Raw genomic sequence first — 16,266 nt, 5'->3', positions numbered from 1 at the left:
CCTAGCTAATGAGTTTTAAAATATCACCAGATATGTAGTGTAGTGTCTGATAAAGGCTGTACATTTGTTTACTAATACCACCAGATGTGTAAATATACTGTAGTAGGTTCAACTAAGCAAGCCTCATGTGGTGCAGGGTGGTAGGCGGCAGTATTGCAACGGAAACTCTCCCCATGACCCGAGTTCGATCCTAGCTGAAGCTCGATTCTTGGGTAGCGGGCTCAGGTCAACTCAACCTTTTATCCTTCCGAAGTCGGTAAAATGAGTACCCAGATTGCTGGGAAAGGTGACGACTGGGGAAGGCAATGGCAAACCACCCCGCTATAGTCTGCCAAGAAAACGTTGCAAAAGCGGCGTCCCCCCAAAGGGTCAGACATGACTCGGTGCTTGCACAGGGGACCTTTCACACACAGGTTCAACTAAAATTGTGAATCTTGTCACTTGTAGCTTGACTTATATTAATTAGAATAAGGATGTTAACTATCACCTCTCTAGTTGACCAGTTTTAAGATATTCTTCTAGCCTGCAGAAAATGTAATTTCATTTCATTCTGTTTTTATTTAGTATATTTGATTTATTGATTGATTATTTGCCACCAAGTGAGCATTGACTCTTAGTGACCACAAATATTTTCTTCATTCTGTTCTGTCCCTAACCTGGTCCTTCAGGTCTTCCAGCATTGCACCCATCGTCATTGTAACTGAGTCCATCCACCTTGCTGCTTGGATGTCCTCTTTTTCACTTTCACTCCACTTTTCCCAGCATTAGAGCCTTCTCCAAAGAGCTAGGTCTTCTCATAATGTGCCTGAAGTAACTTTGAACCTGGTCATGCGTGCCTTGAGTCAGAACTCTGTGTTGATTTGTTTAATGATCTATTTGTCTGTTCTCTTGGCCATCCATGGTATTCTCAGGAGTATTCACAAACACCAAAGTTCAAAAGCATTGATACTCTTTCTGTCCTGCTTCTTCAAGGCCCAGCTTTTGCTTCCATAGACTGCCACAGGAAATACCATTGCTTGCACTTTTCTGATCTTTGTTAGAACATTTGCATGTTGTCATTTAGTTTCACCTTTTCTGAGACAGCTCACAAAGTTCATAAGAATAATGCCAGCAGAAAACTTAATTTCAGAACAAAAAAATAAAATTAAACTTTGAAATCAGGTTTTTCAAAACTGAAAAAGCAAAAGAACAAAAAAGCAGAAGAACATTCTAGGGCAGATTAATAACATTCCTCAAAATCCTGGAAAAATAATTTTTTAGCTGAAATTAGAGATAACCAAAGTGCCATTTGATTATCCTAAGCTTATTTGCAGGAAATAAAATAATAAAACAATTTGTAACTTTTAGTGTTGTATGTATAGTTCAGTTGCTGTTAACATTTATTATCCATTTTTAACTTCATTCTTCAATCAATCAATCAATCAAATCTTTATTAGAGTCATAGACCAGAATAACATTTTTAATAAATTGTCACTGATGACAGTTTTTAAAATATATGTATGTATATATTAAAAAAGAAAATATATGGATAAAATTTTAAAAAGAAACTGTTTAAAACTATAGAATATGTAGGATATAATTGTCACCTCAGACCTGATTTAAATTCTGTACTGAGATAGCATATATGTGAGGTTTGCAGGATTTTTCTACCTGGCAAAGCACTTTATGCACAATATAAGTTTATGTTGCTTGGAATATTGCAGTGAAATTTTGCGTTCCTATAGAATTGGTTTCAGTTCTGAAGAACTTCATACTCTTCTGTCTGGGTTTGGAAACTTCGGTTTTGTTCTGTCATATGGTTGCTTCCTCAAGTTGCTTAGCAGATGATTTTAAACTATAGTTACTGTCCAAAAATAGTCTGTCATATGGCATGAGAGCGTGATGTAAAAAAGTAAACAAAATCACATACCAAAATAAACAAAGTCCTAATGGTTTAGAGCAGTTCCTGTTTGTTCTGCACTGACAGGTTGCCAATATAGTCCTATCTCTTTATTTAGAGGGAAAGCTTCACTGTGCTTATTGGAGTTTATTACCTATATGTTTTTCACTTGTGTTTTCTAGTAGGTAAAAATTTGGTTTGCAAGGACAAATCCAGAAATATTTGTTCTGGCTTTGTTGTAGTGACATTTCTTGAGAGACAATTGTGTGGTTTCCCGGTAGCAGCTCTCGTTCCTGGAAGAAATCAAATTACTCACCAAGACAGTGAGAGAAAGAGAGAGTTACCATGCTAGCTCCTACGCAATGATATCATAGAATAAAATCTTCCTTTAAAACAGGGATACACAACTTTTTCAGGGGAAGGAGTACATTTCATCTAAGAGTGGTGTGCAAAGCTGGTGGTTGAGGCTAGAAAATACACAGACAGAATAATAAATAAATTCGTGCATGAATAAGTCTAAATAAATAAATGATTGGCAGATGGTTTTTATAGACTGCAAGACCCACTAATTATCTTTCAAAACTAATTCTGGGCTTTGTTTGCTGCTCTGTCTGCACAAGTCTGCTGCAAGCTTGCCCAGGCAAAGCAAGAGGGAGTTTTTACAGCACTTCCGCTTTGCCTGTACAAACCTGTGGGAGCGCTGTTTTGATAAATTCATGAATAAGTTGACAGTACCCCTGCAGATGTGCTCAGGCAAAGTGGGGTTGCTGTCAAAACTCAGGCTGGCCTTTTCTCTGTGTTTTGCTTGCACAAGCCGGTTGCTGGATGCCCAGGCAAAGCAGGCTCAAAGTAGGACAATAAAGTCCCTAGTAAGTTTTGATAGTGCTCCCACTGCAGAGTTGCCTAGACAAAGCAGGAGCAAGTTTTGACTCCCATTTTAGCTGTGCAAGCGTCCTCAGTGGCTTATGCCCCGTTCCTGGGGTTTCTGACCCACAATTTAAGAATCAGTGATATATGCTATTAATTAAGAACAAAGAATATAATTAAACTAATAGATTATAAAATAACAAGATTCTTGTTAAGTAACTTTTAACACACATACTTATATTCATACTTTTTCTCATATGCATGTGTCAGGTGTTGCCAAATTGAACCCAATAAATAAATAAATGTTGAACAAAATTGTAAAAGAGCTCTTCCTGGTGGGGGGAACTCTTATCTATCTATCTATCTATCTATCTATCTATCTATCTATCTATCTATCGCCCATCTCCCCCAAAAGAGGGACTCTGGGTGGTATCTCTAGTTTCCATCAATGAAAAACCATGGTGGGAGACACATGGAGAGTGGGAATCCGTCCTCTGGCTGTCCTAGGAAAGCTGAGAAAGAAGGATGGGTTCAGGCCACTGGGTTGCTCAGGAGATGAGGTGGTCCCAACTTTGGGTTTCCCAGGACTCCTTCCTTCAGTATGCTCTCCAGTCTAAATAAATGCCATCCTTCAATTTCCCCCTGGAAACTTATCCCTTCCAACAAATGGTGCTGTAGTTTAAATTCCTCCTGCTCAGTCAAGAAAATATGCTCTTATAAGGTTGTGGGTGAGAAAGGGAGATGATAATGTTAGAATGGGAGAGCGCAGAGTTTGGATACTTTTTACTACCATCAGCAGTCATGAGTCAGATCATGGGAAGAGGAGGGGAAGAAGTCAAATGAGGGCATAGAGAGGGGGCTTGTGGCATCAGTGGTGTGAATGAGCAAAGAAGAAAAGAAACTAGGGACTGGGAACTTCTGTAGCCTCTAAGTGTTCAGGAATAAACAGAATGAGTAAACAAGCAGGATGGAGAGTGATGGTGGTTAGAGCAGAGAGATGACTTTAGGACCATAGGCAGCAGGAAGTTCATCTTGGCTTTAAAGAATCGAGAAACATTATAAATTTCCTATTGAAAATTAAGCAAATTGATGAAAGAGAAGGCTGACAGATCAAACCAAAAAGACTCCCCAGGCAAGTAAAAGAATGCCCTCCTGCTGGGAATTATACTCAGTCGCTCCCCTATCCTGCTTCTAGGAAAGGAGGCAAGATCTTCTTTAGCCTGAACTTTTCAGTTTGAATTATTTAGTAATGATTTTAATTGTTTATATGAGATTGTAGCTGTTCATTTTTTATTGTTAGTTGTCTCGACTGTCCTCTGGGCAGAAAGGAAAATATAACTTGTATGAATAATAACAAGTGTATTTTCCTTTTTAAGGAGGCCCATAGGGTCCCTTTGCTGCTATCCTTAGTTGCAGTTACTGAATTAGATCAATGTTTTACTTTTCCTCAATTTGATTATTTCCTATTTATATTTTATTTTATTTTATTTTTAAAAAATGAGTGGTTGTAAAACAGGACTAGGAATGCTCATTGTATAAAAATGCTGCTTAAGAAAGCATCAGCCAAGTTTTCCAAGTAGCAAGTCTGTAGTATACTGCCACAGTTATATTACTTGTTTCTCATTCCCCTCTATATTTACATCTATCCATACTATTCAGTTGTTAATTTTAATGCATGAGTTCCATTCTGCTGTCAATAGGGTATATCGTATCATATTTGTTATTCTTTTGAGTTCAGAGGCCAGGAGCCAAAGAACAGTGGAGGATACCCAAAGTAGCTTTTGATTTATGTTTCCCAAATACCTGCTTCCCCTCAATCTTAAAGCTTTTGGAAAACCTCTTTTTAAACTGTTGAGAGTCAAGAGGCAGCTGCTATTAGGTAGTGGAAAGGATAAATGATGCTTATGGGATAGCATGAACCATTAGGCATACCTGCGATAATAGTCTAAAGTTCTAAGCATGATATCAGTACATGCATAAAGTGATAGCTAAACATAGCTCTAAAATAGGGTGTGCAATTTAATTTCTGTCACAGTTCAAAATGTGGATAGACTGAATAGAACAAAGAAGTGGACAGTTAATATGATTACTTCTCATAACTTTCCTTTTTCTGTCACATTTAAAACGACAATTTGATGGCAAAGTTTGAAAGAGTTTGAAAGCTATATCCAAGGTGTGGAGTTAAATGAGTTTCAGTCCTGCTGTAAAGACTGATGCTAGATGTAATACTGACATCACACATTTTTTTTTCTGAAGTTATATCATATTTGACGAAACATTCATACTGTTTTTTCAGAGCTTTAAAAAACAAGCTTCATGCCCTATTCAAGGTGCTAGTCGTGATGTTTAAAGCCCTATATAGCATAGGACCGATTATTTTATTTATTTATTTATTTATTATTTTAAGATTACTAGAGGGGCTGCCTTCTCCCAAGAACATCTGTCCACCCCACATGCTCCTACAGGTACAGCATACTCCAGGTTTATTCTTTTAAATGTTGTCAACTTATGGGACCTAAGAAGTGTGCCTTTTCTGTGGTTGCCCTTTTTCTTTGGAACAATCCTCCACCCAATATATGACAAGTCTGGGGTCTATTTGTCTAAGAAAGCTGTTAAGACCTGGCTCTTCCCCTAGGCATTAGGGGTCAGTTGAGTGAGAGTCACCTTTTGGTTCTATTATATTGCTTGGTCATCATTTTATATTTTGTATTTTATATTTGTATATTGTATATGCTTAATGTCATACGGTTGTGTGGGTTGGTTTTTTGTTTTGTTTTTTATGCTGTATGCTGCCCAGAGTCACACTGTTTGACTGGGCAGCATACACCTTATACACCTTGTTGATAAATAAATAATGAATAAATAAATGTAACAATGACTGTATTCTAGATTTTATCATGTTTCTTTGTGCATATTTGTAGATACACCGATTGACCAAAAGAAAGAATTCTATTCAAACAGGCAATAAGGGCTTAATTCCTATAACAGAAAAAATAAGTCAATAGGACAGTAAACTATTGGACTGGAAAGATATCAGCACCTCCACCCCCAGATTGTTTCATTTTCCTGTGTTTAATTTATACCAATTCACTTCTTTTTAAAAAAATAATACTGTTGTTTGGCTACTCCTATTGGTAGAAGGATATAGTAAATGAAAGTTAAACATTCTCCTGTTTTGTTTCTTAAAAGGGAGCTCAAAATTGCGGTTTAGTGTTTGAACAGCAGTGGTAATGAAGAGGTCTTTCATTTTAAAAATAATCAGAGCTATGAGGAATAAGGTAATTGAATAAAACAACAGTTATTGAAGAGGAAACTGGCAAGGTGGGAAGTAGGATGTCTAGGAATAGAGACAGCTGTTTTGTAAACAGGTTGATCATTATTAGAATAATTGTATCTGTGATAAGCTTTACTGCTCTATCCATACCTTGTCCTTGGCTTCCCATAAAAACTCCATAGTGGGGATTGGAGCTCAGAGGTTTATGCAATAGTCTGTGCTGCCTTGTGAAGTATATCAATTGGAATAAATGAATGAATCAATTGGAATAAAAGAGGGCAACATAATTTTCATGCATCTAATGTTTTGAGGGACGCGGTGGCGCTGCGGAGGGACGCGGTGGCGCTGCGGGTTAAACCGCTGAGCTGTCGATCGGAAGGTCGGCGGTTCGAAACCGCGCGGCGGGGTGACCTCCCGTTGTTAATCCCAGCTCCTGCTCACCTAGCAGTTCGAAAACATGCAAATGTGAGTAGATCAATAGGTACCGCTTCGGCGGGAAGGTAACGGCGTTCCGAGTCGTCATGCTGGCCACATGACCCGGAAGTGTCTATGACAACGCCGGCTCCAAGGCTTAGAAACGGAGATGAGCACCGCCCCCTAGAGTCGGATTCGACTGGACTTTACGTCAAGGGAAACCTTTACCTTTACCTAATGTTTTGAGGTGTTTTATATGCTGATGGCAGCCAAATATTCAGCCCCCAGAAGTTTTCCTGTTGTCTGTAACTGTGAAATGTAGAAAGTAGTACCCTGTTCACTTTGTGTTATGTGTTAAGTAATGTTGGGCTGGATGCATTCTGTGAGTCCAGCATGGAAATAAATCATGCTGCATATTTTTAAAAGAGTGAATGATATGAGAAAATAACATGAAGATACTAGTACCAGAGGTGCATATTGATAAAGTGAAATTCACATGTTAGCTGCATGAGTACCTCAGTGTGTATCAATATTAGTCCAGAATTGCTGTGCCATGTGGGGCTTTGAAGGTAGTAAGTATTTTGAATTGGGCAGCAAGCTCAAGGTCAGTAGTATCGTACAGTGGTGGTGGGGCTGCCCTGCTAGCAGTCTGGCCACTGAATTGTGGACCAATTGCAGCTTCCAAGTGATCCCCAAAGACTGCTTTGCATAGAGTGCATTGTACTCATCCAACCGCATGGTGATTAGGACATGAGTTACCACTTTCTGGGCATCCTGGACCAGGTAGGCTCACAGTTGGCATACTGGCCAAAGCTGGGAAAAGCATCACTGGCAACCATCTCCTCCTTCTGCTTGTTTAAATAGAAGCCTTGTGTCCCAGAAGACTCCTAGATTGCACCTAGACTGCCTCAGTGTTTATTGATGAAAAGCAAGTCAGTATTGGTTGGGTTTAATTTTAGTTTGTTTCACCCCATCCAGACTCTGACAGCTTCCAGTCACCGTTTCAGGCTTTCTACAGCATGTCTGGCTCCATCCAGGGTGATAGTATATGGGTTTCATTGGCATACTAATGACACTTCACCCCAAGCCATCAGATGATCTCTCCCAGCTGCTTCAAATAGATGTTAAATAAACATAGGAGAGAGCCCTGATCCCTGTAGCATCCCACACAGGAGCAACCAAGGATTCAAGGTCTGCTTCTCCGTGATTACTGACTGGAACTGCTGACTCAGGTAGGAATGGAACCACTGTAAAATTGTGCCCCTGAATCCCAATCCTTGTAGCCAGTCCAGCAAGATACCATGGTCAGGGGTGCTCAGTGATGCCAAGATGTCCAATAGGACCAAGAAGGTACGCTCTAATTAATTAGAGCTAAGCAACAGCATCTACCTGGGCACCATCTTAAAATAACTGTATAGATAGTAATATAGTTAGCCAATATATAGGAACTTATATAGCAACTTTGAAGTGAACCTTCTCAAGAAATTTCATCTTGTTAGGTGGGCCTTTCTGTTCATTAGTTTATGAAAAAGAATAAATCAAAATGGTCATGAGGTTGGTATGATTTCTCTGTTGGGGGAAATATTTGAGGCTTTTATATGTAGGAGAAAAATAAATGGGATGGGTATGTATAAAATTATATATATGATATAAAATTCTTCATGGTGTGGAAAAGGTAGATAAAAAAGAATTTCTCTCCATTTTAGAATATGAGATCAAATGAAATTTAGAGGCAAAGGAAGACATTTCTTCCCAGACTACACAGTTAAGCTGTGCAATTCCCCTTCACAAGGTTTAGTTATGGCCATCAATTTTGGTGACTTTTACATTTTTAAAGTGGTATTAAGATTGAAAGTGAATGCCATTTGCTGGGGGAATATAAGTAGTGCTTCTGCATCTGATTGGTCACTAGAAGGACAAATGCTGGATTAAATAGTCCTTTGGTCTGATCCAGCAGGCTTTTCTTACGTTATTAAATATATTTTACTAGTGTTATTACCAGTACTATGATTAATATTGGGTGTTCCTCCTTTGGATTAAAAAAATTAACTTTTTTCTTTTTCTTTTTAATAGTAATAAGCTAGAACTTAACAGAACTTCTATGGGCAATCCAATCTGAAGACACCTGTATTTCAAAAATTGGCCCTTCTGAAATCAGTCTTTCTAGAATCTCACCATTTATCATCCAGAAAGGAATACACGGTAAAATATTGGTAGTTTAAATTTGAATAATTATGATATGTATCATTTATAGAAACTGGGTGCAGGAATCTAGGCTAGAAAATGTTAAGGCATCATTAATGGGATTTTTGAGCCTTTTTAAAATAGCAAACTTTGATGTCTTGAAAGAAGTTGCTTTCTTCTTGGCTTTTATGGCGGCACATCATCAGGCATTGTGAGAAAGGGAGCTGTATTGAAGATACTGAAGCCAAAAGGCTCTTGACTGTTTGGAGCTGGTTGCATGGCTCGTTGTAATCCATCAGAAAACAAGTAATAATTGTGAATTCCATTCCCTTTTATTTCCATTTACCTACAGATCAGAATTACAAATGTCTACCACAAGACTAAAGTGTGATGTGTTATGTTCTTTACCATAAGCACCCATAAAATGAGCTCCATTGCAGACAGGTAAGTTATTTCCTAGTTTTTAATTTTAAGTTCAACATTTATATTCTTAATAGTTACCCATGTTCTAAATCAGAATTTCAAAGTAGGGCAGGTGAAAGATTTATCTTCAATTTGTTACAAATTAGAATTAAAGTTTCACGTTGTTCCAAGACATGACTGAGACATGAGTGTGGACTAAGGAAGAAGCTTGGTAGGATGTGGAGGATGTATCTCTTTTTGAATTGTTAATGCAGCTGCATCATTTGTAAGACTCATGTAGCTGCTTCTGAAGCAGCTTCTGGCTATCTCTGCATGAACAGCACTATTCTGTGCAAGGTTACTGTTCTCTAAAACCTGTTTTTTTTTCCCCAGAGATGATGGCAGCATTTTCGATGGTCTTGTGGAAGAAGATGACAAGGATAAAGCAAAGAGGTATGTTTTGTGAAATAGCTAGCATGAAACCTTTTATTTGTGATCAGGGTGTGTAGTTTATGCACTGAAATTGTATTCTGTACTGTACAGAGATAGCTTCTTGATGCAGTTTCTTGCAAGGTGGGGAGATGTATTGCTGAAGATTGTATTGGGATATGGAAAGTAAATGGATTGACTGGAAATATTACCTTTTCATCTTCCCCTCCTATTGTGGACAGTGTGGAAGTGGTGATATCTGTTTTTCCAGAAAGTCTTACATTGAATAGTAATTGATTTTTTTTGAAAAATTACTGTAAGGTAAATGCTAAGCAAATAACATTTTTTTCATTTTGCACTCTCAAGGAGATTCCAGGTTTCTACTTCTTTTTTTTTTTTTTACTCTAGTGTTTCCATACTGCACAACTATTTGGAAAGAAACCAGTTTTAAAAAAAATCAGAGTGGACATATCAAAGCAACTGGTGTGTCTAAAGCAAACATTTCAGCTCCAGTAAAAAAAAAATTACACTGCTAAGGTTTTCACATAATTATTTCATTTTTTAAAACCCATTATACTCTGCCTTTCAGTCTGAGAAGCTCCCAGAACAGTTTACATAATAACTAAGATCACAAACACTACTTACAGATTTAAAAAACACAGCATGCATGGAGAGATGGATGGGGAGGGCAAAAGAAAAGGAAGTGGCTAGAGCACCAATTCATAGGCTACAGTGGAAGTAGGCTGCTCAGAGATGACGACATCACCTCAATTGTTAACCCTCAACACCAACTGGATCTTGTCCAGCTGGCTTCTATTTAGAGGGAGGTGTTCAACAAAGATCTTGGATTCCCACTGAATGCTCTCACTACAGGTTGGTGGTCCTGATGATGCCTTCGAGAAAGGAGAGGAATCCCCAGCCCAGTTTGTCACAGCAACAGTGAAGGAAGATGACAATTCCTTGCAGTTTATGTCTTCTTGATTCCAAAATACCTTATCTTGATGAATGGTCCTAGAATTTTTTCCTAGACTTTTTCTATATATTTTAAAATAAACAATTAGAGGAGAAAATAGGTTTGCTGAATCGAGGCTTAGTCACACTTTTGTTTGTTTATCAATTTGTATGTATGTTCTCATGAAATCAATAGGAGGATCTTTTTAGTGGTGAGCATGGTGGGCGTGGAATGCTTTGTGATTACTTCTGAAACAGGAGATGCAGGATTTTCAAATGGAAATGTATACTTCCTTCTTTCTTACCAACTAACGGTTGGGAAAGAGCTGTGTCAGGTTGTGGCTAATGTACTTTGGAACATGTGGAGATATGTAAAGGGACTAAGGGGACTTCAGAAGGCGTAGATTCATGACTGCTCTGATATTTTCCCCTGAAATAATCAATTTCCAGTCCTATTGCTGATAGGATTGAGTACTTTTTTTTACCCACGAAGCTTTCCATGGGATTTATTGTGGGATATCCATCTGGCCAGCATGGCTCGTCTCCACTATATTCATCATTCAGCTAGCCTGTGGCAAGACCTTGGATTCTTCTGTTAGTCACGATAGAGTTAAATTTTACTGACTTCAGTGTGGCTGTAACATGTCTTCATCAGGATCCACTGCAATTAACCATCAAGAATTTGTATAACCCCCTTTTTTCTTATGGTAGTTATATATTTTTTTAAACAGAGTATCAAGAAACAAGTCTGAAAAGAAACGCAGAGATCAATTTAATATACTCATCAAAGAGCTGGGATCCATGCTTCCAGGCAATGCTCGAAAGATGGATAAATCCACTGTATTGCAGAAGAGCATTGACTTTTTAAGGAAGCACAAAGGTAATTATTAGAAGTTACATGAAAGCTATGAAAGCTATTTTTTTTCAATCTACAGAAGTACTAACATTCTATTGTCCTTTAAGCCTCTGTGCAGCTCCAAGGGAAATTCCTCTCAAATAATGGTACTACAGAATCTAGTATATAACGTTTTAGACAGCCTGGCAGATGAGTAATTGAGAAGCCACTGAAACTCATGCTTTAAATGGGTAGACCATAAGCAACAACCACCACCAGAAAATTTCTAGCCTTTTCAAAAATGAAAAATAATAGGCCTGTGCAAATCCTTTGAAAGAGGTACTTCACAAGGTGTAAGAATACATGAAAAGCGCTCCTCTCTGAATTTTTAAAGCAGCCACATCTTTTTTCCAAGCTTGCATAGCTGCTTTGTAAGTAGCTTCTGACTTTCTCCACATACATCTGTATGCATAGCCTCTTTGCTTCACTTTTTTCTAGACAAAATGGTTATGCATGTACATAGACAGTCAGGATCAGCTTACAAAGCAGGTGGGTAAATCTGGAAAAGGATATGGCAATTTTAATGACTGAAAGAGAGGTGTAGCAAAGCACCTCTTTTCAAGGGATTTCACAACCCTAGAAAATACACAAAATATACCCAGAATATTTATTTAAGAATATTCATTCAGTTTTTTCAGTTTTGTATTACCTTGTTAATTATGTGAATATGTAATTGTAATGGGGCATGGACTTGTACATATGCACACAGGGATATGATGAATTGGCCCCTTGATTCTCATGAAGGATTCTCTAGATGTGTAATCCTCCCACTCCTCCTTGTGAAAGCCTAGATAATAAATGTTGCTGTTGTCCAGTTCATTCCAGAGAAAGTCCCTCTCTGTGGGTTTTTACTTGAGGGGAATTGAAAGACAAACCTCCTATCCATTTTCTCAGCTAGCAGCGTGTGCTATAGTTGAAGTTCTTCCAGAATGAGTGGACTGATTTTGTAAAAAATGTTTTAAATGTTCACTTAGGTTACAGTGGAAGGTGTGATAAACAAATATAGAAAGGAATTAAGAAAAGGGGCTGCTCAGAATAAACATGCACACAGAACCAAGGCAGAAAAAAAATGAAGGCTAATATAGGCATCTTCATGAAAATCAATTTCTAATAAAATTAAGAGAGTGGTTTGCAATAAACAAAACGAAGATTCCAATTCACGTCTACTCCCACTAGTCCCTAAATTGCTAAATATTTCCTGTATCTCCAGTTTCCAGCTCCCTGAGAATTAGAGCTTTGCTTACCTGGCTTTGTGCCAGTTGGAAAAGAGCTGCTTCACTCCTCCCCATAAGAAGGAAGTTGCACCAAAGGCAAAATGAGGTTTCCCTGTCCTCTTTTTAAAGTCCACCTTTTCCTGCTTCTGACTGGTTCTTCTGCTCATCATTTGGATTGATAGGTTTAGGTTTAATTGACAGATCAAATGTAAACGTTTTCTTACCCTTTCATGCCTGAGCCTCTTGGGATGAGATTTCTCCCAATTCACTACAGCAGTTCTATCTCATACAAATTGCTTCAAATAGATTTTACATTTAAGACTTTTTGGCTGCAGCCAGAATTTAGAAGTCAATTTTAGTTGTCTTTTGGTAGCTGGAAATAATATTTTCTATCTAAAGAGCAATTTAAGGTCATGTAAGATATTGCATTAGCTGGATGGAATTTAGGACTTTAAAAACGGATTAACAACTGATGTGGAGAATGGACGTTTACTATTGGAAAATAATAGTCTTGTAGGAGTCCTATAGGATCCTGGCCAGACACTTTGAAGCAAAATGCAAACTGAGCAATGTTGCAATAATAAGAAATGAACCTTTTGTTTTTCATCTGTTTGACTCAGTCTTCACATTTTTAGTGTTTACATATAGTTTATTGCCTTCTCCCTATCTAGAACGCCTGGATTGTTAAAAATCAGCATACAAAGGTGGATATGTGGAGTAGATCATCTTTATAGACAGAAAATTTCTATTCTTTTGTAGAAATCACTGCCCAGTCAGATGCCAGTGAGATTCGACAGGACTGGAAACCCACATTCCTTAGTAATGAAGAATTCACTCAGTTAATGTTAGAGGTAATTTGTTTTCATCTTAAAATATGTGATTAGTCTCTTACTGTAATTACTTCTTTGTATTATATCGGTATAGTTGAATATAACTTTCAGCTTTACATTATACTTAAATTGCATTTATATTAATAGTATGTTAAAATGTGTTCCAAAGGAATGTCACTTATGCAGAATGCTATGGAGGGAGGGGGGATACCTTGATTATTACTTGGAATATAATATTTGTATATTTATAAGATTAAATTGGCTCTTAGACTAATTTTGGACTCCTGTTTTAAAGTGTCCTGTCACTTTTCAAAGCCCGGAAGATTGGGTCTAGGATATGGGAAATGCTGTCTGTTTTTCAGTGACATGCCTGACTATCGAAAACTTTGGAAGACCTTTACTTTGTTGTTCCACCATTGTCTGAGAGGGCATGCAGAATTAGCTATTTTTTGCAGTGGTGTCTAAACTCTGGTATTCAATTAGGAGTCAGTTCCAAAAGGCAGCAAAGGCTTTTTTTTTCCCCTGAGAATTCATGACATTGTAATTTATTACTCTAGTTCCCAATTTCCTATTTCTACTGTTTTAGTTTCTTCTGGTGTTTTGAAAAAATGTATTTGTTGGTATTTTATTTGCTTAAGTTATTTGAATTTCAGCCTTCTTAATTTTTATCTAAATTAAACTCTACCCCTGTTGAGAGTCTTTTAGACTGAAAAATAACATAAAAATAGTCTCAGCATAATACAGTGTACATTTTCCCCAATCTAATCCAGGATCTTATGTTTAGATGATGTTCAACATTGCCAACTATATATTCACTGTGGAAAGCAGGTTTACTTTTGTGTTCAATTAAGTTATTTTCCTTTTTCTGAATGTTAACTAAATTAACAGTTAGAGACCAGTTTATCTCTAACTGTTTCTTTTGTTTAATTTCAGGCTCTTGATGGTTTTTTTCTAGCAATCATGACAGATGGAAGTATAATATATGTATCAGAAAGTGTAACCCCCTTACTTGAACATTTGCCAGTAAGTACACACTTTCAGAGAGATACCAAAGTTATAAAATCATTAGATGGACAATTTACCATCTGCCATTTAAGAATCTGGAATTTAAACAGCATTCTCATCTTTTTAAAGATTCTGTTGTTTTTCTAATAGAACTTCTACCGTCTTACTCTGTCTCAGCTTTCCACAACCCTGGTGCCCTCTAGGTGTGTTGGACTTACTCTCAAAAGCCATGCTTCCTGTGAATTATGTGAGTTGAAATCCACTGCATCAGGAGGGCATCAGCTTAGGAAAGTCTGCTCTGTCTTTACTATACCTTCTCTGAGGTCAGTGCTGTGAAAGTATGACAGGAAGGTTTATGGAGATCTCAGAAAGTGATAGACCCCAACTCTGTCAGGCATAAAATCACGGCCTGCTCCATTCAGCAGTGTTTGTCCAGCACTATGGTATATTAAGCAACTGTGGCAGTTGCAGTGTTTGTGTTTTGAGATCACTGTGGTATAGGTAGGTATATAACCCATACAGTCTTGGTCTCCTTTGAACAATTAGGGAGTGCTTGTTAAAGATCCTCATAGGAGGCCTGACATGGGCTTTTTCTATCGCATCTCCCCTCTGTTTGAATAGTAAGGATGGCCCACACCCTCATGGCCTTCCAAAAGCTTGTGAAAACATAGCTTTTCTGGAAAGTCTTAGGGATGAATTATAACCGGTGATGCTGTATTAAATAATTTCAGCTTGTCACTTTTAGTAATCATTTGGCAAATGTGGTTATGTATTTTATTATTTTAAGTAATTATAATTTTGATTTTGTACTGTACATTCTATAAGCTACCTAGAGTCCATTACATTTCAGGTGGCAGACAAGCCACATAAATAAATAAAGAGAAAAAGGACAATGAAAGTTTTAAATCTGTAATTACTTCATATATGCGAACACATGCTGTCAAGTAGCATATAGGAATGCCTATGTAAATCCAGCAAGTTCTTCATGTTTCTGAAATGGTCTCTGGGCCAACAGAATATTAATAAATTATTGAAGGAGCAGGTATGATGGCATATAGTAATCCACAGTGCATGTAGCCTCCCCTTAAAAACTACTATTAATATTTCTGGTTGAGGCCATGAAAGGAAGATACGCAGTTGAAGATCTTTAACCTACCATCCTAATATACTCCTAGTTAGGCTGGCCATTTTCAAAACTTGCAGTATGCTCACATTTTGGATATCAATGAATAAGATGCAGTGTATATAAACATGTATTCCCTTTAAATGCTCACTTATATTTGTATTTATGGCTAAAACCAAATAACTATTTTAAGATATGCCTTCTAGTTTTTCAAAACTTTTTTTTCTTTGAACAGAATCTCATGCAATAGCATAAACTGGCTTCAAAAGAAGGCTTCAAAGGAAGTATGACATATTAAAAGATGGCATGTTATTTGGCAAAAATAAATCTGAAATATAAAATTTATTGCAGTTTTTTATATGCTAAATATTGGAAGAGTAGAAAAACAATTGATAATAAGAAAATGGAAGGATAGATGCTTGCATGTGTGAGTTGAAATATGTAAGCAAATACATACTTCTGTGCTGTATACTTACTGATCCAAGTCCAAAGTATTGTACCAGTAGTTTCATCTATCCAGAGGGGCAGTCTCTAGTGGTTGTCCACATTCATTGGTACAGACTGTTTTTGAAACTGAAACCATTTGTACTGTGGCATGAGGATTTGCTGCTGAAAGGAAACAAGTACAAAATCCTACTGACCATACATGAATTTTTCAGAGCACTTGAAAATGAACACTCTGAACCAAATATTTCATTACTTGAAGTCCAAAAGTCAAGGGAGGTTCTTGTATCCTGTATATTTATATAAAATTTACAAAAGAAAGGTTTCATAATAAAGCAGACAGATGCAGTAGAAA

General features: G+C 37.4%; 1 protein-coding gene across 1 annotated transcript in view; it reads left to right on the top strand.

Moving 5' to 3' along the window:
• Nucleotides 1-8,511: 8,511 nt before the first annotated feature.
• Nucleotides 8,512-16,266, top strand: part of CLOCK (clock circadian regulator) — a 33,089-nt gene continuing 25,334 nt past the window's right edge. Inside the window, exons 1-6 of the mRNA XM_063310711.1 lie at nucleotides 8,512-8,636; nucleotides 8,971-9,062; nucleotides 9,414-9,473; nucleotides 11,132-11,280; nucleotides 13,269-13,360; nucleotides 14,273-14,362. Of these exons, the coding sequence (XP_063166781.1) occupies nucleotides 9,016-9,062; nucleotides 9,414-9,473; nucleotides 11,132-11,280; nucleotides 13,269-13,360; nucleotides 14,273-14,362 (438 nt within the window). The 5' untranslated portion in view covers nucleotides 8,512-8,636; nucleotides 8,971-9,015. The remainder of the gene's footprint in view (nucleotides 8,637-8,970; nucleotides 9,063-9,413; nucleotides 9,474-11,131; nucleotides 11,281-13,268; nucleotides 13,361-14,272; nucleotides 14,363-16,266) is intronic.

The sequence above is a fragment of the Candoia aspera genome, chromosome 8 (genome assembly GCF_035149785.1).
Source record: "Candoia aspera isolate rCanAsp1 chromosome 8, rCanAsp1.hap2, whole genome shotgun sequence".
Classification (NCBI taxonomy): Eukaryota; Metazoa; Chordata; class Lepidosauria; order Squamata; family Boidae; genus Candoia; species Candoia aspera.
The sequence above is the reverse complement of the archived record's forward strand: the minus strand, read 5'-3'. Positions and strand labels throughout refer to the sequence as shown.